The sequence below is a fragment of the Eutrigla gurnardus genome, assembly GCF_963514095.1.
Source record: "Eutrigla gurnardus genome assembly, chromosome: 20".
NCBI lineage: Eukaryota > Metazoa > Chordata > Actinopteri > Perciformes > Triglidae > Eutrigla > Eutrigla gurnardus.
This window is the reverse complement of record NC_139931.1, coordinates 22,146,678-22,174,176: the sequence shown is the minus strand read 5'-3', so window position 1 is coordinate 22,174,176 and position 27,499 is coordinate 22,146,678. Positions and strand designations below refer to the sequence as shown.

At 44.1% G+C, this 27,499-nt stretch overlaps 1 protein-coding gene across 2 annotated transcripts in view; it reads left to right on the top strand.

Moving 5' to 3' along the window:
* rbfox1 (RNA binding fox-1 homolog 1) overlaps positions 1 to 27,499 on the top strand; it is a 238,237-nt gene that overhangs the window by 162,148 nt on the left and 48,590 nt on the right. For both annotated transcript variants that reach the window (XM_084036241.1, XM_084036242.1), the window contains exons 6-7: positions 1,393 to 1,453; positions 25,533 to 25,586. In XM_084036241.1, the coding sequence (XP_083892367.1) occupies positions 1,393 to 1,453; positions 25,533 to 25,586 (115 nt within the window). The remainder of the gene's footprint in view (positions 1 to 1,392; positions 1,454 to 25,532; positions 25,587 to 27,499) is intronic.

The window sequence follows — 27,499 nt, the reverse complement described above, 5'->3', positions numbered from 1 at the left end:
CATAACTGAGAGCCAAACCTGAGCCAGCCCTAACTATAAGCGTTGTCAAAGAGGAAAGTTTTAATCCTACTCTTAAATGTGTGTCTGCCCCTCGAACCAAAACCGGCAGATCCCCCAGTAGCGACTATCAGTGGAGTAGTTGATCAATATGCGTTAAGATGACCGTCATTTATATAATTTTTGGTTTCATTCCTAAAATTATGTACTGAAAAAAATGGTATCTTCAGAGGTTCTTCACTGGTTGTATAAGAGACAATGGAAGAGTTGAGCCAATATGAGAAGTTTTTGTCCAAATCAGTGTGATGGACGAAGACAGCTTGTTCCGACTAAATGCTCGGACCTCCGCTTTAAGAAACCAGTTAACTGCTGAAAGAGAGCGTTTGTGCAGTGGAATGATTGCAAAAAAATTTTGGCCACCTGAGTAAGATGCTGCTTATTGCTTTTTCATCCCTTCCTCCCCACCATCCTTTCAACGGTAGCTTGTTTAGGGCCCCATCCAACACAGTTACCATGGTAACAGTGCACTAACAAGTTGGGAATGGTAAGTGTGGGCCAACCAGCCATCCTGGGAGCATTTCCACTCTCTTTTTGGAACGTTTGCAACGCTAACGCTCATGTGACATTTCCTTTTGAGTTGTGGTTGGTTGATGCTGTATCCTGACATGGTTCTTGCGTGGCGGCGTGCGTTCCCATCCACTAAGTGTTCTCCTGAAGCTGCGTGTGCCAGCCACACTGACTGACATTTGAACTCGTTTGCACATCTATCTGAGATTGTTGGAAACCCATTTATTCATTTATTTTGTTTGACTTTATTAGAAAATGCACCCCAGATTTTTGTTTACCCCGTCAGCTGTTGTTTGAAATTGGAATGATTTGATTGGTTGACTGATTGACTTGGTTGGTTTATCTTCTTTGTTTTTTATTTGAATTATTCTTACAATGAATTAGAGAATCTGAGTGTGAATGCTTCATGTTGCTTTCATCTTAACAGTTTGTTTGAAGGTGGACTGGATGTTGCATAATGCTCCCAAGATACTGCCCCCCCCCCCCCAACCCCCAATGCATGCATCTACACATTTACTAAACATCATTTTGCCAACTGCATCTCTTCTTTCTTTACTTTACTTATGTTATTGAAATGTCACTAGAGCTGGGGGGAGCATGCCACACAACATCAGAAGATGGACAATATGCAAATGAGAAAGAAGCTGATTTGTCTTGGATGTGTTTGAAGTGTTTCTGAATGCAATTCCAAAAACACTCAGATGACATGCCATGATCCAGTGTACTGCTTTCTTTGTTGACTACATCAGCAAACATGCATGCAGAGTGACTCTAAGAAGCACTCACATGGAAGTATGGTGACCTGTGATCTCTCTTTATCTACTGTAGGTCAACAATGCAACAGCCAGAGTAATGACAAATAAGAAGACTGTCAACCCATATGCAAACGGTAAGGATAAGTCAATGTTTACGTTGATCTGGAGTCTGACTCAACGTTGTTATTACTCCATTCCTGTGTGACTTTGGTTTTATGCCAGGGCTAATTGTTTAGTGGGAAACTATTCTACTACTACTATTCTACCTGTTCAGATTTCTTGCCAAAGGCATCAGGTTTTCCACCAGGATGTTACTATTGCTGTTATGTTTGTGGTGGGGAGGTTGTGTTTTATAATGTGTGCAGTGTTAAGCTTCATATTTTTAGAAGCACACACACTAATATAATTTGACATCCCCCTCAAAAGTAAAACTTCCAACAGTCATTGTGGCAGTTTATGAAGCAGTTGTGAAATTTAATCTTTAGGTTTCTTTCTTAAATCAAAGTTATCTTCAGACAACAAAACCTACGTTAGGTACAGACAACAAAACAACTGTTCTCGTGGTTAAAGTCCGGTGTTCTTGGACCAAGCCACCGCCCCACCCCCCAACATCAGTAGCCCTTCCAAACATTTAATTCTACATCACTAACTCTGGCATTTCATAGTCACAAGATGTGTTTAATTTATGTGTACACCACGAAAAAAGATCCTAGTTAACTTTTCATATAATTAAGTGTCAAATAAATAAGTGGTTGCATGAAATAAATTCATCTAAATACAGATATATTTTTAGTTTTCTTTACATAAAATGTATTTATTTACTTTATTAAAAATGTTACGTTGATTTTACTAAACTATTTTGAATAGTTTACTCATACTTTAGTTAGAATTACTAATAATTATTAGCTTCAAATAACTAAACTAAATTATGTTAATACAAATAAACTTATTTGTATAATACAATTACGTTCAATTCGTTTTTTTTTTGTTTTTTTTAACATTTTAATGACATTTAATAATCATTTAATTATTAGACAAAGCAAACAAAATATTTTCAACACTTTATTTTGTCACGTTAAGTACAACTTGTTGAAAACCAGTGTTGTTGTACTAGCACCAAACACTGAAAAAGTGAAACAGCAGTTTTGTATTCACATTTCACTTAAACTTTTGCCCTCAAACAAGCAAGCAAGCAATGCAGCTTAAGCACAAAACGCATTATAGAGCTCAGTTTAAGAAAAAGAGAAAAATCAGTCAGGTGGACATCATTAAATTTGGGATCAGCCGTCAGTCCTAATGCAGCCCGTACAAGCCCGAACAATGCAGCTTAAGCACGCTAAGGTTTGGAAAAAGGACAAAAAAACATCCGTCTTGATATGTCTGTCCTCATAGGGTGTAAAATTGGGATTGTTTAGTTTCATCTTAAGCGCTGACCAGCAGGGCTGTAACCAGGGTTATGAAACTGGTGAGGTACAAAACCATGCGAGTGCGCAAAGCGCGAGGAAAAAAATTTGAGCACTTATTTATGAATAAAAAGTAAAATAAATAGTGTTTTAAACTGTGCAATTACACAAATACACAATCACATGATGTTGTTGTTGACTGTATATATTGACCTTTTGGAGGCCTGGCTGGTCTCCAGAGGGTTCAACTCACTGAAAGTACATAAAAAGGACAGACAGACAGACAGGCAGACAGAATTATGATCAGATAATGCAAATGTGACAAATTCTTATTTACAAAGGCTGTCTAATCGTCCGTCCCTGTCCTGTCCGTCATTCCTGTCCTCGTCTCCTCTGATCCTGTCCTGTCTGTCATTCCTGTCCTCGTCTCCTCTGATCCTGTCCTGTCTGTCATTCCTGTCCTCCTCTCCTCCGTCCCTGTCCTGTCTGTCATTCCTGTCCTCCTCTCCTCCGTCCCTGTCCTGTCTGTCATTCCTGCTCTCCTCTCCTCTGTCCTTGTTCTCTCTTCCATTCCTGTTCTCCTCTCGTCCATCCCTGTCCTCCTCTGTGTTCTTACATCTTTTAACAAATCGGTCTAAGGTATTCTTCTGCCCGGGTGTTTTTGGCATTTTCTTTTGTCTGTGTGGGAGGAAAGGAACATTTAAAAAAAAGATATAATTATCATACCTTATTCATCATTACATCACAATGTTGCTTTAAGATTATTTTGTGTCAATCAAATTCAATTGATTGACACAAATGCAAAATGTTAAAAATGTTAAAAAACCTGGCTATAGAAAAATATTAACACTTTTGTTTTTGCTCCCATTTTTCATGATCTGAACTCAAAGATCTAAAACATTTTCTACACTCAACAAAAATATAAACGCAACACTTTTGTTTTTGCTCCCATTTTTCATGAGATGGACTTAAAGATCTAAAATTCATTCCAGATACACAATATTACCATTTCTCTCAAACATTGTTCACAAATCAGTCTAAATGTGTGATAGTGAGCACTTCTGCTTTGCTGAGATAATCCATCCCACCTCACAGGTGTGCCACATCAAGATGCTGATCTGGCATCATGATTAGTGCACAGGTGTGCCTTAGACTGTCCACAATAAAAGGCCACCCTGAAATGTGCATTTTTTTGCTTTATTGGGGGTCTGGGGACTCAGAACCAGTCAGTATCTGGTGTGACCACCATTTGCCTCATGCAGTGCAACACATCTTCTTCGCATAGAGTTTATCAGATTGTCAATTGTGGCCTGTGGAATGTTGGTCCACTCCTCTTCAATGGCTGTGCGAAGTTGCTGGATATTAGTGGGAACTGGTACACGCGGTCGTATACGCCGGTCAAGCACATCCCAAACATGCTCAATGGGTGACATGTCCGATGAGTATGCTGGCCATGCAAGAACTGGGACATTTTCAGCTTCCAAGAATTGTGTACAGATCCTTGCAACATGGGTCCGTGCATTATCTTGCTGAAACATGAGGTGATGTTCATGGATGTATGGCACAACAATGGGCCTCAGGATCTCATCACGGTATCTCTGTGCATTCAAAATGCCATCAATAAAATGCACCTGTGTTCTTCGTCCATAACAGATGCCTGCCCATACCATAACCCCACCACCACCATGGGCCACTCGATCCAAAACATTGACATCAGCAAAGCGCTCACCCACACGACGCCACACACGCTGTCTGCCATCTGCCCTGAACAATGTAAACCGAGATTCATCCGTGAAGAGAACACCTCTCCAACGTGCCAGACGCCATCGAATGTGAGCATTTGCCCACTCAAGTCTGTTACGGCGACGAGCTGGAGTCAGGTCAAGACCCCGATGAGGACGACGAGCATGCAGTTGAGCTTCCCTGAGACGGTTTCTGACAGTTTGTGCAGAAATTGTTTGGTTATGCAAACCAATTGTTTCAGCAGCTGTCTGAGTGGCTGGTCTCAGACGATCTTGGAGGTGAACCTGCTGGATGTGGAGTAGGGGTGTAACGGTATGGGATTTTGCAGTACGGTACGGTGACGGTATTAGTACAGTATACCACGGTATTTCACGGTGACGGTATTTTATTTTTTTAAAGATTTTTTTTGGTACTAGGGGCCATGAAATAACCAACAAAACAGACAAGTATCATTCTTAGAAGAAAAACTGCTTTATTTAAGCAAAATGTGTGTGTGAAATCACCAGACAATTATTCAACTGAAACCAATATTACGGTCATGAATCATGATCGAAGAAGAATTCTTTTTACAGGTAAACAACCAACAGTTGGAGGTGTCACTCGACTGCCATAAACATTTTAAACCTGAGAGCTCTGCACAGGTGAATAAATAAGCAATAGTCAGACTCAGGATCAGGAACATAAATATAAAACATTGTAAACCTGGGGGGCTACAGGCCAAAAGCTACTGTACATTACACAACAGTAAAACTTGAAATAACACCCCTTAAACCTGAGACTAAGCCCTGTTAGGCTATTAAAGAACTGCACTGTACACATTAACTGTAGCAAAATAAGAATATGACCTGATGTAAGAGAACTGTTACACACAGAAACCAATCATGAGCATATTAGGGCAGATTGTGATGCAAGAAGGACAGCATGTTGACCTTGTCTACTCTGAGTCGTGACCTTAGGGGAGAGAGGATGTGCCCGCTGGTGCTAAATGCCCTCTCAGATGGTACACTTGTGGCGGGAATGCATAAGAATTTCTTTGCTACATTAGCTAGAAGTGGAAACTGATTTTTGTTGGAATTCCACCACTCCAGGGGATCATTATCTGCATTGAGGGGTTGCAGGGACAGGTATAGGTTGATTTCCATTGTCACCCTCTGCTCTGGGCTCTGGGATGCTGGCATGAATCCACTTGCAGCAGGATTGTCATCCTGTCTTGTTGCTCGTGTGGTGGTGATGTGCTTCAGGATTCCAGAAAGTGTTTTCATGCTGGCTCGTCTCTCACTGCTTGAAGACCCTGCCTTGTCCATAGGAGCTTCTCCTGGTGCAGGCTCTGGAGATGTAACAATCAAATTCACAATCATAAATTATTTGTTGAAAATTAATTGTTTTAATTGTACTAACTGATTTGATTGTGTCTTTGGCATTTGAACATACCTGGTGGTGCAGCTGTGGGAGGAATGAGCTTCATGGCCTCTTCAATGCAGATCCTCTTTGTGTCTTCAACATTGGCAGAGAACCTAGCCTGGAATCTTGGATCGAGGAAAGAACAGAGATCCATGACTCGCAGATGATTTTCTGAATACCGTGCTTCCAAGTCATTTTTGATTGCCAGCTTGATTTGTTTGGTGAGAGCAGAATCTTCATCACAATCTAGCAGGATCTCTGTGGTGATGTGGTCCATGACAGGTTTCAGAGCTGATATGGTGACCCTTTTTTCTGAGGCAAGGGCATCTGTGAAGTCATGAAGGGGGGAAAAGACCTGGCAGATGTCCTCCATGGCATTTATGTTTGCAGTACTGGGCATGAGATGGCGTGAGTTCCTGTCTGCAGTCAAAACAGAGGAGACAGCCTCCTTCTGCTCCAGGAATCTTGACAGCATTTCAAAGGTGGAGCCCCACCTGGTTACCACATCATGGATCAGAGAATGGCTACATTGGCTAGTAGTGCCCCCCAGCCCCAGGTCTTTCTGCTTTTGCTTGAACTCCCGTTTCTTTTTCCAACTTCGTGAAAAGGCTTCCACCACCTTTCTGCAGGACCTGACTGCATCCTCCACTCTCCGGATTTTCATGGTCTTATTAATGGCCAAGTTGAGGTTATGGCCAAAGCAGCTTAACCACTCCACAGGGCTCTCTTCAAACGCCTTCTTCATGTTGGAGCCACTATCTGTTGTGAAGCAGACAATGTTTTCCATCTTAATGTTCCAAGCACCGAGCAAATTCTCTACCATCTCAATAATATTGGCATGTGTGTGGTCTTCAGGAAAGTACATGGTTTCTAAGCAGTGAGCCATCAGCTTCCATTCCGAGGTGAGATAATGAATGGTAAAACTAATGTATGGTTCACCGCCTCCACAGCTGCTGGTCCACAGGTCTGTGGTCGCTGCAAACCACACCCCATCTGACACCTTCTCTTGCACAGTTGCTCGTAATTCGTTGTACATTTTCTCAATCTCTTTATTGCCAAAGTGAACTCTACTTGGTACATTGTACTGTGGGGCCACTTTCTTCATCAGGGCTAGGAATCCAGGTTTTTCGACCACTTGGAAAGGTAACATATCTTTTGCTATAAAATATGCCACAGCTTGATTGAGTTCAATTGCCTTCTTTGATTTTGGATCCCACTTCCCACCCTTGGCAAAAGACTCTTGGATTTTGGTCTGACTCGCTGACATCCTACTCGTAGTAGCTCTATCCCCTTCCTAATAGAAAAACAAAACAGTTGAATTAGTATATTTTAAAAGAACATTTTTCCACACAAGAGATCAAAAAAATTAAGTACATGCTCTATGTAAAGTAATACAACTTACATTTGGTTTATGCTTAAGTGTCAGCTAAATGTAATTATTAATATTCAGTCATTAAAGTCTCTCTCTATATATAATAGCCTACACACACAGACACATATATATATATATATATTTATATTACACACACACACACACACACACACACACACACACACACACACACACACACACCCTCTATTATGCATCTCTCCGTGCATATATCTATTATAGTCCATCTTTCTCTCTCTCCTTCTTTCCTTCAATCTCTCTCTTTCTTTCATCTTTTTTTTCTCTGGCATGACGTCACTGCCATGCGCCAAACAAACAACTAATCTACAAGTGAACAAAGCGTTGCAAAGCGACGTAGTGATGCCTTGTAAATCTGCATATTCTGTAGACAACACGACCATGCCGTTCACGGAGAATGACAGCGACGTACAACAACAATAACCATGCTGTTTGAATGAAACAGGGTAGACCGGCTACAGTGGGATTTATAATGATTCATCTTACCTGCTTGGACTTGAGCTGTGCATATTCTTTTTCATGCCACTCGCGGAGATGGGACATCATGTTGGATGTATTCGCCGATCTTGCAGCTACTTTTCTGTTACATAGTTTGCAAGTCGGCTCTCCGTCGTCTTTTATGGATCCATCCGGTTGTTTTGGGTAGCCAAAAAACTCCCAAACAAATGAACGGACACGCTTGGCTGGAGGATAAAGAGGTGGTGAAGTCGCGGACACCGGGTCAACCTGGCCCACGGCCACGGGTAAATCTGCCTCTGGTTCGGAGCCTGCCATCATCATGCCATGCTTTTTTCCAGCTTCCTGGATCATGTGGGTCTCGCGTGTGTTTACCAAAACTACTTTTTTTGATTGGACTGTCACTGAATCAAAGACGCTGACCATGCAGCCCGCCCTGAACTAAACGGAATACATTTGAACAGCACACAGGTAGGAAATGCTTTTTCAATCTACTGCTGCAGCTGTAAAATTAGATTATAATGTGACTGACTGAGTGACAACTGACAACTGATCTTAATGTGAACGTGAAGTGAAATGTTTTATTTGTGAGTTCCCTACTCGTGTAAGTGGAGTTGCGCTGCAGCGCCGCATAATATTATAAATAATTAATTAATTACCGTCACCGTGAGCTTGGAAATCTCACGGTATCACCACCGTGGCTTTTCACCACCGCGGTATACCGAAATACGGTATACCTTTACACCCCTAATGTGGAGGTCCTGGGCTGGTGTGGTTACACGTGGTCTGCGGTTGTGAGGCCGGTTGGATGTACTGCCATATTCTCTGAAACGCCTTTGGAGACGGCTTATGGTGGAGAAATGAACATTCAATGCACGAGCAACAGATCTGGTTGACATTCCTGCTGTCAGCATGCCAATTGCACGCTCCCTCAATGCTTGTGGCATCTGTGGCATTTTGCTGTGAGACAAAACTGCACATTTCAGAGTGGCCTTTTATTGTGGGCAGTATAAGGTACACCTGTGCACTAATCATGATGTCAGATCAGCATCTTGATGTGGCACACCTGTGAGGTGGGATGGATTATCTCAGCAAAGCAGAAGTGCTCACTATCACACATTTAGACAGATTTGTGAACAATGTTTGAGAGAAATGGTAATATTGTGTATCTGGAATGAATTTTAGATCTTTAAGTCCATCTCATGAAAAATGGGAGCAAAAACAAAAGTGTTGCGTTTATATTTTTGTTGAGTGTATTTCCTAAGTTAGCCATATTTATTATTTATTTCTGGTCTTTAATCACAGGGTCGCAGTCTGCACATGCTAAGTACCTGCCAATTAAATTGCCCTTATTTTTTTCTATTAACTTTTAACCGAGTAAATTACGATTGATTTAAAAATTGGGAAGACCCATCCCACAACATAGCACATACATACACCTCATAAATTCACCATGGTAAGAGCACTATAAGAGTTATTGCACAGACTCGTTAAGAAATTTGATAGAAGTTGGGATAAAAGAATTCTTAAAACGGTTGAGTTTACAGCGAGGGACTCTGTATCGTCTACCTGAGGGTAGGAGGTCAAACTCTGAGTGAAGGATGTGGGAGGGGTCATTCACTATCCTCAGGGCTTGTCTAAAAACCGTTTGCTCGTACATGGACTGCAGAGTCTGATTGTCGCTTTTCCCAATGACCTTCATGGCCGTGTTTACTAGGCGAGCAAGCTTAGTCTTTACTTTTGTGGAGAGGTTGCCATACCATGATGACATCCCATATCTGATTAAGCTCTCAAGCACTGCCTGGTAGAATAAAAACACGATATTTTTGTCTACCCCATATACTCTTAGTCTGCGTAGAAAGTACAATCTCTGCTGTAGACGAGAACACAAGTTATCCACATGCACATACCAACTAAAGGTGTCATCTAAATGAACTCCAAGGTATTTGTAAGAGCTGACCTGCTCAATCGGGGAGTCATGTATGACAACAGGACTATAGTCCCCTACTGATCTAGGGTCCAGGACCAACTCTTTAGTTTTTTTAACATTCAGAGAGAGGTAGTGAGCATCACACCATTGCACGAAGTTTTCTATTTCAGAGAAATAGGCTAAAGTGCTGGAGTCTTTGTGCAGTAGACTAAGGATGGCGGTATCGTCAGAAAACTTAAAAACAAGGTTCCCTGTGTGGCTGTTTGTACAGTCATTAGTGTACAATGTAAAAAGGACCGGGGAGCTCACACAACCCTGTGGGGCACCTGTGCTGATAGATTTGCAATCTGAGAGCGTGTTATTGACTCTCACCTGCTGACTTCGATTGGTTAAAAAGGAAAAATACCACTTGATTAAAAAAGGATTAACACTCATCTGCTTCAGTTTAGAAATAAGCAGATGGGGTTGAAGTGTATTAAAAGCCGAGCTAAAATCAATAAATAAGATCCGTGCATATGCTTTTGGGCATTCCAAGTGCTTGACAGTGAAGTGAGTGATGCTATTAATGGCATCATCAGTGCCCCTCCCTTGCCTATAGGCAAACTGGTATGGGTCAAGTGCCAAGTTGACCTCCGCTTTAAGCACAGATAGCATGTATTTCTCAAAGCTTTTCATTACAATTGAAGTCAAGGCCACAGGTCTGAAATCATTATTATCAACTGGGCACGGTTTCTTAGCTACAGGAACTATGGTGGATTTTTTCCACAAAGCAGGAACAGTGTGCGAGTCCACAGACCACTGAAAGATGGGGCACCAAGCTGGAATAAGCTCTTCTGCACATGCCTTTAAAAGCAGTGCAGAAATGCCGTCCGGGCCAGTGGATTTTTTAGTGCACACATGTTTAAATATAGACTGAATCCTGAGTGGATCAATTATAATCCTACAGTTTACATCAGTTAAGATAGTTCCCATGACATTATTAGATTTCACAGAGAAGTCGTGGTTTTCAAATCTGAGAAAGAAGTCATTTAGTTCATTTGCCTTCCCGAGATCATCATCCGTAGTGAGGCGTTTCTTGGTGGTGTTCATATTTGTTATTGCTTTCATAGAGTCCCAGAGCTTTTTTGAATCCATTGACATAAAAGTCTGCTCTATGATATCCTTGTGATGCTTCCTGGCTTCCCTCAGCCTCTGGTTGAGTTCTCTTTGCACCATTTTCAATCCTGCTCTGTCATTATTTTTAAAAGCTAGCTTTTTCCTATTAATACAATCCTTCACACTCTTGGTGATATAAGGCTTGTTGTTGGGATACACAACAATATCCTTTTTAGTAACCACATTGTCTGCACAGAAATGAATGTAGTCTGTAATTGCTTCTGTAGCCTCATCAATCTCCAAATCAGAGAATATGTCCCAGTCTGTGCAGAGAAAAGACCCTTTAAGTGTTTCTATGCTGTCCTTGTCCCACACTGTCACTGTCTTAGTTTGTGGTTTGCTCCTTTTAAAGACAGTCTTATAGATTGGAATTAGCTGGACAGTGTTATGGTCAGAGTTAGACAGTGGGGGCAGTGGTTTTGCAGTGTATGCATTTTTTATATTTCCGTAACATTTATCTAAGACATTTATCTGTTCTGTCGTGTGTCGCATGTCACATATTGTTCAAATCCAGGGAGAGATAGTTCCAATTTGCAGTGATTGAAGTCCCCGAGAACCACAATCGGGGCTCCCGGTGTACGTTGCAGTAGTTGGTGAACGCAGTCTGCTATTAGTAGTAGCAGCTCTTGCTGCGTTCCCACTGGGGGGGACATACACCGCACATATTAAAACATTTCCGAACTCCCTCGGCAAGTAATGGGGTCTTAGAGACAGGCACAGCATCTCTACGTCAGCTGTGCATACAGTCTCTCTCACAGTGTAATTCTTACACCAGCTGTCATTCACAAACAGACAGACCCCGCCCCCTCGGCTCTTCCCTGACAGCTCTGTTCTGTCCGCTCGGATGAGCGAGAGCCCGTCCAGCCGAATGAGGGAGTCTGGAATATCTTGATGGAGCCACGTTTCTGTGAAGACCATCACGCTCGATTCCCTGTACTCGAAGCAGATTTTGCTGTTCACACGGAGCTCCTCCATTTTGCTCCTCAGCGATCTGACGTTGCTGAGTAGCAGGCTGGGCAGCGGGGGTCTATTTCCTCTTCTCCGAAGACGCTGCCGTATTCCGCCTCGTCTGCCTCTCCGCCGTTGTCTGCCCCTGGCCGGTTGTATTTTCAGATCATCAGGCAGATCAGCCGGTGGGATCGATCCCATGGGACGGAGGGACATCAGTGCATGTTTGGAGTAGCACAGTGATGGTGCCGGCTTCGTCTCCTCGTGTGTCTGAGCCGCTGTTTGATAAGTCGTCAGCAGTTCCCAAACAATCAGTGCCAAGAGTACTCCTTGTGCAAAATTTGCCATGGTGATCAGTCCAACATACACTTGTTGCAGTCACACGACACAGACCAGTAAAAGTAAGACGATCAAACAGTTAAAACACTTAAAAAAGGCATAAAAACGGCAGCAGCACGCGTCCGGGTCGCCAGCAGAGCAGCGCCACCAGTAGGTTATGAGCTTCTCTGACGGTAAGCGCTTTGCGTCATTTCCTGTTTCTCCGTGATAGTCGCTACAGGCTGTGTTTTTCTCTCTAGCCTAACTCTGTTAATTTAACGTAGTTTCCCTGTTCAGCGGCTTACTACCGCCAAGTTTAAACTAAGCACACGCTATCCCTGCTTAAGCAGACACATCGCTCACTCTCTGAGTTGCCTCGCTAAATTTGCTGTTGTTTACGCGCTATCTCTGCTAGCTACTTTAGCGCAACAGCTACCCTAGTGGCTGCGATGGCTTCTCTCTTTCCCTGTCCTCCTTCTCTTCTCTCCTGCCCGGTGTGTCTGATGTTCAGCTATTACTCTGCCTCCTTTACTGATAACAGTACATGTAATACATGTAGTTCACTTTTTGCTTTGGAGGCGAGGATAAATGATTTGGAAGCGCGGCTCCGCACCAACAATCCTCCGTCGGCTGCCGCTGTAACCAGCCAGCTGACGCTAGCTGTACACGGTGCGGACCGACATAGCGTAGCAGCTAGCCGTCCCCCGGCAAACCCCGAGCAGCCGGGAGGCTGGGTGAATGTCCGAAGGAGGCATAGTTCTAAACAGAAGCCCACGGTTAACCACCATGTTCACGTGTCTAATCGTTTTTCCCCACTCAGCGACACACCCGCGGAGAAGCCAACTCTGGTCATTGGCAGCTCCATAGTGAGACACGTGAAAATAGCGACACCAGCGACCATAGTCAAATGTGTCCCAGGGGCCAGAGCGGGCGACATCAAAGCTCAATTGAAACTGCTGGCTAAGGATAAACGTAAATACAGCAAGATTGTTATTCACCTCGGCGTTAATGACACCCGATTACGCCAATCGGAGGTCACTAAAATGAATGTTGGCTCGGTGTGCGAATATGCAAAAACGATGTTGGACTCCGTAGTTTTCTCTTGTCCCCTGCCAAACTTTACTAGTGATGACATGTATAGCCACATGTCATCTTTCCACCGCTGGCTGTCGAGGTGGTGTCCAGATAACGATGTGGGCTTTGTTAATAATTGGCAGCCTTTCTGGGGAAAACCTGGTCTGATCAGGAGAGATGGCATCCACCCCACTTTGGATGGAGCTGCTCTCCTATCTAGAAACATCGCTGATCTCATTGGTAGTCCTAGAACATGACAAACCAGTGTTGAGACCAGGAAGCAGAGCTGCAGTCTTACACACTTCTCTGCGCCTCCTTTAGAGCAGTCACCCACCCAAAACCAAAACCACATAAGAACGGTGTCTGTCCCCCGACAAACCAAATTAATTAGGTCAAACAGAAGAGAGATTTCACATGAAACCTAATAAAAATTAGCACTTCCGATGTAGTAAAACAAAATAAGAGAATTAAATGTGGACTCTTAAACATTAGATCTCTCTCATCTAAAGCAGTATTAGTCAATGATTTAATATCAGATAATCATATTGATTTATTCTGTCTGACTGAAACCTGGCTGCGTGATGAAGACTATGTTTGCTTAAACGAAGCTAGTCCTCCCAGCCATATTAATACTCATATATCTCGAGGCAGCAGACGTGGAGGAGGAGTTGCAGCCATTTTTGATTCAAGCCTGTCAATCAATCCGAAACCAAAACTAAATTATAACTCATTTGAGAGTCTGATTCTCAGCCTTTCGCACCCAAACTGGAAAACAATGCAGCCAATTGTGTTTGTTATTGTGTATCGTGCTCCTGGTCCATACTCTGAATTCCTATCTGAATTCTCTGAGTTGCTATCAAGTTTAGTCCTTAAATCAGATAAAGTAATTATTGTGGGGGATTTTAATGTCCATGTGGACGTTGTAAATGACAGCCTTAGTGTAACATTTACTTCCTTAATAGATTCTATTGGCTTCAGTCAGAGTGTACAGAAACCAACTCACTGTCATAGCCACACTCTCGACCTCGTCTTATCTTATGGCGTTGAAATCGAAAACGTAATAATCTTTCCTCAAAATTCTTATTTATCTGACCATTACTTGATAACCTTTGACTTATTGCTGCTGGACTTCGCTCCTCTAGGAAAAAGCTACTACTCTTGGTGTCTATCGGATAGAGCAGTAGCTAAGTTTAAGGAAGTAATTCCGCCAGTCTTGAGTTCACTTCCATGTCTTAATGAAACGGAGGACTTAATCTTAGTTAATCTTAGTCCCTCCCAGATCGATTCTCTTATAAATGAATCTGGAAGCCTACAACAGAAACGGAGGACTTAATCTTAGTTAATCTTAGTCCCTCCCAGATCGATTCTCTTATAGATGAATCTGGAAGCCTACAACAGAAACAGAAAACTATAAAGCATAGGAAGTTAGCTCCCTGGTATAACTCCCAAACTCATAAATTAAAACAAAAATTACGTAAACTTGAAACCATCTGGCGCTCCACCAAACTGGAAGAATCCCGCCTAGTCTGGCAGGACTGTCTTAAAACGTATAAGAAGGCTCTCCGTAATGCCAGAGCAGCCTACTACTCATCTTTATTAGAGGAACTGTAGCCAGGCTGACAAAGAGTCACAGCTCTACTGAGCCATGCATTCCTAGATATCTTAGTAGTAATGACTTTATGAACTTTTTTAATGATAAAATTCTAGCAATCCGCGACAAAATTACTTGCATCTTGCCTTCAATTGGAACTGCGTTACCCTCAAACTCAGGAGTTTTAGAACTAGCATTAAGACCTGATATATATTTAGACTGCTTTTCTCCAATCAACCTAAACCAACTAACGTCAATGATCTCTTCTTCTAAACCTTCAACCTGTCTCCTAGACCCGATACCAACCAGGCTACTAAAAGAAGTCTTACCCTTAGTTAGTGCGTCGCTATTAGATATGATCAATTTGTCTTTATTAACAGGCTATGTGCCACAGTCATTTAAAGTAGCTGTAATTAAACCTCTTGTTAAGAAGCCTACTCTAGATCCAGGGGTATCAAACTACAGACCAATATCAAATCTTCCTTTTCTCTCTAAGATCCTTGAGAAAGTAGTCGCCAATCAGCTGTGTGACTTTCTCAACAATAACAGTCTACTTGAGGACTTCCAGTCAGGATTTAGAGTACATCATAGCACAGAGACAGCTCTGGTGAAAATTACAAATTACCTTCTTATTGCTTCTGACAAAGGACTGGTTTCTGTACTTGTTCTGCTAGATCTTAGTGCTGCATTTGACACCATTAACCATGAGATTCTAATATGTAGACTGGAAAAATCAATTGGCATCAAAGGAACCGCATTAAGCTGGTTTAAGTCCTATTTATCCAATCAATCTCAGTTTGTGCATGTCAGTGAAAAATCCTCCAGGCACACTCAAGTTAAATACGGTGTTCCTCAAGGTTCTGTGTTCGTACCAATTCTTTTCAACTTATATATGCTTCCATTAGGCAACATTATTAGAGGACACTCTATAAACTTCCATTGTTATGCTGATGATACTCAGTTATATCTATCGATCAAGCCTGAAGAAACCAATCAGCTAGTTAAACTGCAGGCATGTGTTGATGACATAAAATCCTGGATGACCTGCAATTTCCTGATGTTAAACTCAGATAAAACGGAAGTTATTGTACTTGGGCCTAAACTCCTCCGAAGCTCGCTGTCTAAAGATATAGTGACTATTGATGGGATTGCCATCGCCAAATGCTACTGTAAGAAACCTTGGAGTTATCTTTGATCAGGACCTGTCCTTTGACTCGCATATTAAAAAAACTACAAGGAAAGCCTACTTTCACCTGCTTAACATTACTAAAATTAGGCCAATGCTGTCTCAAAAAGATGCAGAAAAACTGGACTACTAAAGGCTGGACTATTGTAATTCTTTATTATCAGGCTGCTCTAATAAATCTCTTAAATCTCTCCAGCTGGTCCATGATGCTGCAGCGCGTGTTCTGACTAAAACCAGAAGAAGGGATGACATTTGTCCTGTATTAGCTTCTCTGCACTGGCTCCCAGTAAAATCCAGAATAGAATTTAAAATCCTTCTCCTCACTTACAAGGCTCTTAATGGACAGGCACCATCATATCTTCAAGAGCTCATTAAACCCTACTGTCCTCCTAGAGCACTACGCTCTCAGAATAAAGGGTTACTTGTAGTTCCTAAAGTCTCCAAAATTAGAACAGGGGCCAGAGCTTTCAGCCATCAAGCTCCTCTTCTGTGGAACCGTCTTCCGGTTCTGGTTCGTGAGGCAGACACTGTTCCCACATTTAAGAGTAGGCTTAAAACCTTTCTCTTTGACACCGCTTATAGCTAGGGCTGGCCAGCTCTCGGTTAAGCTGCTGTAGGCCAAGACTGCTGGGGGATTATAGTGACACACTGAGCCTCTCTCTCTCTCTCTCGCGCTCTCTCTGTGTATGTTCCCCTGGAGTCCCTGTGCTCTCTTGCCTAGCAGGTCTCCCTGGACCGTGGTGGAACCTGATCCGGACTGCACCAATGTTGTGGTCTTGTTTGCCTCTTACCGCCAGTATTTTTAATTAAAGTAATTGACTAAAATCGGCATCTCTACTGTCACTAACTTGACTACGCCCGGGATCACTCCCGGGAGTCTGGCTATGCTTTCTGGTCCAGCAGAGTCAACTGAGGTCCTGACTGATGCAGACTGCTAACTGGCCTGATACTAGAAAAACCACATTGTAGCTCCACCTGCCCGCTGTGTGACTGCTCAACTACTCCAGCTTTTTGGTCTACGGCGACGTGGTTGGGATGGATCCATCTCGGCGTGGCTGTGCCTGCTGCCATGGACTACTACTGTTGATACTATTGCTTCTGTTAATACCACCACTACTGTTAATGCTACTACTACCATACTACCAACACCAAATGCAGTTGGAACCCAAGGGCCTGGGCTGCACGAGATTTCTGCCTAAAAGCCTATTAAGGCAGTTTTTTCTCACCACTGTCGCTGTAACACTTGCCCCTGGGTGTTGTTGGGACTTTGAAATTGTGTTGACTTGAAATTTTGAGCGTATTCTAGTCCTGCTCAATGTGTTAAGTGTCCTGAGATGACTTCTGTTGTTATTTGACACTATAAATAAAATTGAATTGAATTGAATTGAAAAGTTTTAAGATGAGATTTAAAAGGTAGAGAGACCAATTTCTGAAATGTAAAGCAAATCTGAGGGGCCTTAAACTATCATTCTCTCTGCTGGCCACCAGGGGGATAGAAAGCACCATAGCTTGGGGACTCCAACAGCAAAAACCTGATCACCTTTTGTCACAAACTCTTACTGCTCCATCCACAAACATTATTGGTTGACAGGGAATATACCAGGTCAATAAATCAGAGATGTATTTAGGGGCTACAGTTCTTCGGGTCTTAAAAGTGAGTAATACAATTTTAAAATTAATTTGAAAAATATAAGGCAGGCCAGCACAGTGATGTGTTCGTGTCTCTTTGTCCTAATAATTTGTTTGTGGACTACGGTTTTGAAGCCTCGAGTTCAGGATTTTGGCCGTCGTCAAAACATTGCTTTCTTGTTCTTTGCTTGTCACTACTGGCATTTCCAGGTAAGTAGCCAGGAAGAGTGGAGATTATTGTTTAAAAAGAAAATTGTATTGCTCAGGTAAGTGTTTATGCTTACTGAATTACGATAAGTGTTGGTCACGTTGTCATTATTCAGACAATTACTGTCTTCACCTGGGTAGACAGTACAGGTGGTTAATCAAACAGCACCCTAAAACCCGTCGGTCGCCTCAGGGGGCAGTTTGGGCCGGCAGTTGAGTGGCTGACATGCTTATTGTACGCTTTTCCTCCGATCCCTCTCATCCCTCAGGTTCTGCAGAGGATCAAGGAGGGCCAACACACAGTCCTGCTGGTTGCCCCACGTTGGCCAGCGAGACCCTGGTTTTCAGATCTGCTCCAGCTACTGCAGGTCAGCAATGGCAGTTGTCGAGCAGGGCAGACCTACTGGCACAAGTAGGCGGGCAGGTATGGCATCCAAACCCAGTTGCCCTGCGCCTTTGGGTTTGGCCAGTGCAGAGCCTGTCACTGAGCATTTAGATGAGTCCATTCAGGAGACACTCAACAACGCTAGGGCCCCATCTACTAGAGCCGGCTATGCAGATGGAGAATTTTCAGGCTGGTGCCATAATATGGATATTGAGCCAGCAACCACTTGCCCTGTGCCTCCCGTGCTGCGCTTCTTGCAGTCCCAGCTGGACCAAGGAAAAAGCGGTTATTACAGTGAAAGTCTACGCTTCAGCCATTTCTGCTTTCCACCAGGGCACGGACAACAGGCCTCTCAGGAGGCATCCCTTGGTGGGCCGGTTCTCCTGCACTGCCGTTGCGTCCAGCTCGTACCCTACGGGCACCAGACTGGGACCTCCCTATGGTTTTAACATCACTCACTGAAGCTTCGTACGAGCCTATTGCAGATGCCAAACTATGCTCTTTGTCACTTAAGACAGCATTCCTTTTAGCCCTCTGCACAGCAAGACAGGTTGGGGAACTGTGTGCCCTCTCTGTCAGTGACGATTGCCTCAGGTGGAGGGAAGGTGGCACCGGTGTGTCACTGTGGCCAAATCCGGCTTTTCTGCCAAAGGTTGTTAATAGGCAGTCCATCAACCAGGTTCTGGAGGTGGATGCATTTCAGCCCGCCTCTGCCTCACAGGCAGAGCAGGAGAAGTTGCTCACTTTGTGCCCAGTGAGGGCCTTGAGAGCTTACCTGACCCATACACAGCCACTTAGGGGAGCACACTCCAAAATGTTTGTCTTTTACGGGGCAGCAAAGAGGGGCTTACCTCTTTTAAAGCAGAGGCTGTCCCATTGGCTGGTAGAAGTTATTTCCCATGCCTACAGAGCAAGGGTGATGCAAGTCCCGCCTGGTACAAGAGCTCATCAGAATCAGAATCAGGTTTATTGCCAAAGTAAGTTTTCACTTGCAAGGAATTTGTCTTGGTTGTGTATGGTGCATACAATAAACATGTAATAAAAAAGAGAAAAAGTACTGGAATAAAATTTACACTGAAAAATATATAAGAGACACTATAACATATAACATAAACATGTACGTACAATATAACTGTTTTGAGGCAGTGCAGTTTGTGCAGGGAGTGCAAAAAATAACAAAACTGGATGTGCAAGTTCACAGTACATATACAATATATAAAGAGATGATATGTGCAATGATCAGGGATAATAGTCCAGGATGTGTGTTAGTGTAACATGTAGTTACTGGGTGGGGGGTTAGAGTCTGTCAGTGGGGGTCCCGAACCTTGTTGATGAGGCCCACTGCAGTCGGGAAGAAGCTGTTCTTGTGGCGTGAGGTTTTGGTCCTGATGGACCGCAGCCTCCTGCCAGAGGGGAGTGGTTCAGAAAGTTTGTGACCAGGGTGGGAGGGATCGGCCACTATCTTTCCTGCCCGCCTCAGGGTCCTGGAGCGGTACAGGTCCTGGAGCGGTACAGGTCCTGGAGGAACGGCAGATTGCAACCAATCACCTTCTCCGCAGAGCGGATGATACGCTGCAGTCTGCCCTTGTCCTTGGTGGTGGCAGCAGCGTACCAGATGGTGATGGAGGAGGTGAGGATGGACTCAATGATGGCAGTGTAGAATTGCACCATCATTGTTCTTGGCAGGTTGAACTTCTTCAGCTGCCGCAGGAAGTACATCCTCTGTTGTGCTTTTTTGGTGAGGGAGCTGGTGTTCAGCTCCCACTTGAGGTCCTGGGAGATGATGGAGCCCAGGAAGCGGAAGGACTCCACAGTGTTGACTGGGGAGTCAGCCAGGGTGATGGGGGCGGGTGGGGCTGCGTTCTTCCTGAAATCCACAACCATCTCCACTAGGGGTGGGAAAAAAAATCGATATTGCAATATATTGTTGTGCTCTCTGTCGCAATAAATAAATCGATACACTGACGGCAAATATCTATATTTTGGGTCTACGGGTTTTTTTAGACTCCCGTCGGTGCGTCTAAGAGTTTACGGTTCTCCGGAGCGGATCCGCGGGGGCCGCCCGCTGCCCGGGGGTCGGTCTGAGCTCCAAGCGGGTTTCACACAGCCTTGAGGGCATGAGTGCCGACTTTTCAGCCGGGTTTGATTGCCTATTTACGGGCAGGATTCCGAGCGGCGCGCTAGAGTTTACGGTTCTCCGGACGGAGCAGAACTGCGGGTTTGCGGTGCGTAATTGTAAGCGTGGCCGTGTGCTGGCTGGTGCTGTTGTGAGCTTCAAGCGCTTTTCACACAGCATTGAGAGCATGCGGACCCACTTTTCGGCCGGGCTCGATTGCCTATTTACGGGCAGGATTCCGGGCGGCGCGTGTTTACCGTCCGCCGGAGGGTTCGCATGTGTGGATCCGCGACGCCGTGTGCTGCCCGGTGTTGCTGTGAGCTCCAAGCGGTTTGAGGCCCGACGTCCCAGGTACTGGATAGGTGAACATAACTCTGCATATAATTGGTTACATACTGAAATGTGCCCAATATTTCATTTAATTCTGATGTTATTCTTATCTTGTTTAGCTATTGTTAAACTAAAACGGGCCCAAGTATACATAAAACAAGTTGCTACTGACTTTTCAGTATCAGAAAGCACTGTCCTGGTTTACATAAGACATGTTATTAATGTTCATGCACTTTAATGTGTCCAGCTGGACAGTGTTTATTCATTTGTACATTGTACGAAGGTTTGGAATTTATTTTTTATGCATATTTTTTCTTTTTCAGTCACATATCGTGATATATCGTTGATGAAATTTCTTGCAATATATCGAATATCGCAGATATCGTGTATTGTGATATTATCGTTATCGTGGGCCAAATATCGTCACAGTATCGAATCGTGAGTTACCCGTATCGTCCCACCCCTAATCTCCACTGTCTTCAGAGCATTTAGCTCCAGGTTGTTCTGGCTGCACCAGGTCATCAGATGGTCAATCTCCCACCTGTAGGTGGACTCATCCCCACCAGAGATGAGTCCAATGAGGGTGGTGTCGTCCGCGAACTTCAGGAGCTTGATGGACTGATGACTGGAGGTGCAGCTGTTGGTGTACAGGGAGAAGAGCAGAGGGGAAAGAACGCAGCCTTGAGGAGAACCCAGTACTGATGGTCCGAGAGTCAGAGACGTGTTTCCCCAGTTTCACGTGCTGCTTCCTGTCAGACAGGAAGTCTGTGATCCACCTGCAGGTGGAGTCAGGCACGTGCAGCTGGGAGAGCTTGTACTGCAGCAGAGCCGGGATGATGGTGTTGAAAGCAGAGCTGAAGTCCACAAACAGGATCCTGGCGTAGGTTCCTGAGGAGTCAAGGTGCTGGAGGATGGAATGAAGGGCCATGTTGACTGCATCGTCTACAGATCTGTTGGCTCTGTAGGCGAACTGCAGGGGGTCCAGGAGTGGGTCAGTGAGGGTTTTGAGGTGAGACAGCACAAGGCGCTCAAAGGACTTCATAACCACAGAGGTCAGAGCAATGGGTCTGTAGTCATTCAGTCCTTCGATCCTTGTTTTTTTGGGGACGGGGATGATGGTGGAGGTCTTGAGGCAGGCTGGTACGTGGCATGTCTCCAGTGAGGTGTTAAAGATGTCAGTGAACACCGGAGACAGCTGATCAGCACAGTGCTTCAGGGTGGAAGGAGAGATGGAGTCTGGTCCGGCTGCTTTGCGGGGGTTCTGACTTTTAAACAGCCGTTTGACATCTCTTTCCAGGATGGTGAGGGCCGTTGTTGGGGAGGGGGGGCTCTGAGGTGGGCAGTTAATAAGAGGCTGAGGTGTGGCTGAAGGGCTAGAGCCGTTGAATGGAGTCACGGGGGATGGTGTCAGGACATTCCCATTGTCTTTCAAAGCGACAGTAGAACTCGTTCAGGCCGTTTGCCAGGCGCAGGTCGTTGATGGAGTGGCGGGCTTTTGGTTTGTAGCTGGTGATCTGTCTGAGGCCTCTCCAGACAGAAGCAGAGTCGTTAGTTGAGAATTGTTGTTGGAGTATCTCAGAGTACAGTCTTTTAGCATCTCTCACCGCCTTGCTAAACCTGTACTTCGACACTTTAAACCACTCCCTGTCCCCACTCCTAAACGCCTCTTCCTCTTTCCTCTTCTTAGCTGTCCGAGTTTGGCTGTGAACCAGGGTTTGTCGTTGTTGTAAAACACCCTAGTGCATGATGGTACACAGCTGTCCTCACAGAAGCTGATGTATGACGTCACAGCCTCTGTGTACTTGTCCAGACTGTTGGTATTAGTCCTGAAAACATCCCAATCTGTACAGTCCAAGCACACCCGGAGATCCTCCATGGCTTCACTGGTCCACTTCTTAGATGTCCTCACAATAGGTTTAGAAAGTTTTAGTTTCTGCCTATATGAGGGAATCAGGTGGACCATGACATGGTCAGAGTGTCCCAGTGCAGCACGAGGCACGGCGTGATAGGCACCGCTGACTGTAGTGTAAAGCCCTGATTATGCTTCCGCGTAGTGATCACGCAACGGCCATGCAGTTGCTTGGAGACCGTGATGGTTCTGCGTTGGGTTTACGTGTTGAAATGCAATTCAATGCCACACCGGTAAAGGGCGCTATGTTTTTTGTAAAGACTGACTGACCGACCGAGACTCTTGATGTATATCTTCGTTAGCCTCGTTATAGCCTATTTGTTTACTTTCCGGCTGCAAACACGAGGTGCAAACAATAAAAGTAGCCTTTTAAAAGTTTAAATGGCGGTGTTTATGAGTGGAAACCGGATAGCGGTCTCCAGCGGATGTAGTTAGCGGACCAATCACAGCCGATGCCGCTGCGTTGGTGTTGCGTTGGTGTTGCGTCGCCTTGACGCGCGTCTAGGATTTTTGGGAGGTGCACGTCAGGCCCTTGCGTTGGACGTAAGGGGGGTCCGCAAGGACGTAAGGGGTCCGCAAGGACGTAAGGGGTCCGCAAGCCCCCTTCCGTTGTGTCGACGCGGAAGCATAACTTGGGCTTAACAGTGATCCAAGATATTCTCCTCTCTGGTTGGACATTTAATAAACTGTCTGTATTTGGGAAGTTCGTGACTGAGGTTACCTTTGTTAAAGTCGCAGAGGACGATAACTAAGGAGTCCGGGGTTGTCCGCTCCACGCACAGTATTTGGTCTGCTAACGTGCGTTGAGCCTCTTGCATATTGGCTAGCGGCGGAATGTACACTCCGACCAGAATGAATGAAGTAAACTCACGAGGTGAGTAGAAGGGTTTGCAGTTTATGAAAAAAGTTTCCAGATCAGGAGAACAGTACTGTAGGATCACTGACACATCGTTGCACCAACCACTGTTAGTATAAAAACAGATTCCTCCACCTTTCGATTTGCCGGAGAGCTCCGTGTCGCGGTCCGCTCTGAGTAGCTGGATCCCAGCCAACTGTAGCGCAGAGTCTGGAATCAATCCACTAAGCCATGTCTCTGTGAAGCACAAAACGGAGGATGTAGAAAAGTCTCTGTTTTTCCCCACCAGTAGTTGAAGTTCGTCCAGTTTGTTGCACAGTGAACGCACGTTGGAAAGGAATATCCCAGGTAACAGTGTTCGAAGACCGCGTCTGCGGAGACGAACAAGTGCGCACGCTCGTTTCCCTCTCCTCCGGGTTTTCAATGCATTGGCAAAGGTGAGTGCACCTTTTACCAGAATGTCCAATAAATCCACGGAAGGAGCCAGAAAAGTAGGGATTAAATCCGCTGGAGTTGTTGCCCTGATGTTTATGAGCTCATCTCTGGTGAAAGAGCTCCAACCAGAAGTAAGGTAACTTCCTGGGCTGACCTCAGGGGAGTGCCAGCAGACAATATCTGTGCAGCGGCCTTGTGTTCTACACCATGCACGGTCACTAGATTTTATAGGGTGGATGTAACTCGCCCAGCTTCGGTCGAAGATACCGTCCTCATGTCCATGACAGAGTGAGGTTTTAACAATTAGCTCTACATTCCTCGCGACTAGAGATGCCCGGATCGGATATCGGCTCCGATATTGTCTAATTAGCTGAATCGGATATCGGATGAATGAGGACGATCCAGCATTCCGATCCAGTCATTTCATTTTTATTAATATCATACACAGCAATATAGTTACAGCGATCTAATCACTTCAATTCTATGTTTGCAATGCTGGTTAAGTCATCACACACAGCAGCTAGTGATGAGCAAACAGAGCAACATGGAGCAAGCGCCGGTTAATTAAGCCATTGTTTGTTGGGTTTCAGGCACCTGCTATTTTATATTACATTTTAAAATAACTGTTTGCAGTGCACTTTACATGGTTACAAGTGTTATTTATTTATTTTTTCTGCTAATGTACACTTTGTTATTTGTTAATAAATAATATTAAGTACATTTATATCTGTGTTAATTTGTTACCTTTTTTTAACAAGGCTAAATGTTTATGTCAAGCCTGATGCCTTCACTCACATGGCAAGGTATACAGTTCATTCATTCAACAGTAGTATCGGATCGGTATCAGCTATCGGCCGATATGCTCAGCCCAGGTATTGGTATCAGATTGGATCGGAAAAAACTGGATCGGTGCATCTCTACTCGTGACCACTTTGGTATAAGTCATCCCTTTTTTAGACCATAGTGACGGTCAGAGTGAGGTTGATACAGATCGTAATTTACGAACGTAACTATGAATCTGTGAGACCGAGGGATGACCATCACTATCTTCTGTCGCTCAGAACAGCCTGAGGCGATCAAGGTAGGAGGACGGACCAAAATCTAGTTAACTTGTCATGATGTCTGTCAATCATCAGCAGGTAGCCCCGCCCCTAAAGCATCCCCTGCTTTCTGGTCTGTTTCACTCCAAATGGACCATAATTGATGAAATGAACATCATGCTGGATTGAAGAAGACATGAGACCATACATTAATGTTTACAATGTTTACTGAGATAATAAATCAAGAGAGAAGTAGACAACAAGTATTTTCTCTGAGACTTCAATACAATCAGAGAGGAAGGTGCCTGGAAGGTGCTGCTTGCTACAGTCCCATGTTGACTTGTGGGGATTAAAATGTCTACATTGTTTCATTCTGTGTACCCTTTTGACCGAGTTAATTGAGTTGCTTCGACTTCCAGATATGTTCAGGAACGTTTTTGGTTGCCAGGGAAAATGTTCCAGATGTGTCCCACATAAAAAGTTTAGAAATCTAAATATTATAGTGTCCTTTGATAATGTAATCAAAGGAAACATTTAAATGAACTGTACAGTACATTAATGTAATTTGTATCAATGTAAAATTTGTTGGGAACTGACATGTCAAGAAGTTCTCAACTCAAAAGTAAGAAGATTCAGTATCATTTGACCATAGCTCACTGTTATGTCACTTTCTGTTTCTTTGTCTTGCTTCAGGCTGGAAGTTAAATCCAGTGGTCAGTGCTGTCTACAGCCCAGAATTCTATGCAGGTACGAGGACATGCCCTTCTCCATCTGTCACCATCTTCTTTGGTGTTGTCTTCCGCCTCCTCATTAATTTTGTTCTTCACTTTCTTCGACATCTTCCTTTTCTCCTTACTCCTCCCACCCACTACCCTCTTCACAACTATGCTGACTTGCAAAAACAGACTCCTGAAAAACAAACACACATTCTGCAACTCACAAGTTACCTGCCCAATCCCCACCTGCTGCCCACCCTGTCTATAACCGTGGCCATTACAGTGAATAATACCTGAATATTCTGATAAGAGGAAGAGAGACAGATAAAAAATAGTATGGCAGATGACAGGAGTGAAAGAAAGGGCACGAGAGAAGGAAATCTGATTGTTCATTTCTGCAAGGACATTGTGAAACATATTTTGTAAATTAAAACCAATATTTTCAATTTCTCCAGACAGTGGTTTGCCTAATTCACCCCAGGTTCTTTTAATTACAAAAAAGCCTCTTACCTGTGTTTCACCTTTCGAGTACCCAGAATGCCATTGCAGCATGTGTCGGTGTGGCTTTTCATGCGTGAGCAGTGTAGGAGCTTTTCAGGCCTCTTCTGTGCCATTCACGATAGAGGCCAGGAACTGTTCTTGGGGTTAATTGGTTCAGATGTGTTGATAGCAGAGCATATTACGATTAACAAGGCAGTGTTGAAGAGTCCTTTTAAACTGTCTCAGAATAAGTGAGGTGACATTGATAAACCCTCCTCATGAAAATAATCTGATTCTCTGGATGTACATGCAGAAATGTGCAGAGACAGTGGCTAAGCTAACTGTTAATACTAATAACTGTCACCTACAAACGTAGGTCTCACGTTCACAGTTCTGAAATATTTACAAAATTAAATCTACTGATTTGTGTACATGGACATGAATTTGACTTTTTTCCCCTGTCCCTCGGCGCAACTTTACAAATAATTGATTTCCGTTGAAAGTATGATTAATGCCTGCACCATTTCAGTCACGACATTAGACTACAAAATTAAAGTAATTTGGGCAACAGATACTATCAACAATAGTTAGTGACAACAAAACCAACAATAGCTAGAGACAACAAAACCAACAATAGCTAGAGACAGCAAAACCAACTATTGTTAGAAGCAACAAAACCAACGATAGCTAGAAACAACAAAACCAACGATAGATGTAGAACGCTAGCTAGAGATGTAGAACGCTGTCCCTCCTTTCCCATCTTCTGGTCTCCAACACAAACCTTTACTTTTCTTACAAGTCCATCTTTATCAGTCACTGTTTCTATTACTATTACTGCCAACTTCCACTCGTTCCGTGGCAGATCATCCGCCTTCTCCATGACGATGTCGCCCACTTTGAGGTTTCTTCTCGGAGTATGCCAGTGCTGTCTGGTGGCAACATCAAAGAGGTATTCTCTTCTCCAACGACTCCAGAATTGCTCTGCGAGATATTGAACATGACGCCACCTCTTACGAGCATACATGTCCTCTCTGATGAATCTGCCAGGAGGTGGTAGGGCTGTGATAGGTTTCATGGTGAGCAGGTGATTGAGCATTAGTGGCTCTGGACTCTTTGGATCACTTAGGTTGTTGACTGTCAGAGGACGACTGTTCACTATAGCCTTCACTATAGCTCTAATTTGCCTCTCCCATACCCCTCTGACATGGCTTGAATGAGGGGCATTCATGATGAAATCACACTGCCTCTCAGCCAAAAACGTGGTCAGACGATTTGCATCCACTTGCTTAAGAGCTTCATTTAGCTCATTGTTAGCCCCAATGAAATTAGATCCTTGATCAGATCTTATCTGATGTATTGCTCCTCTTATAGCGATGAAACAACGGAGGCCATTAATGAAAGCATCTGTTGACATGTCGTCCAACATTTCGATGTGGATGGCTCGACAGCAAAGGCAGGTGAAAA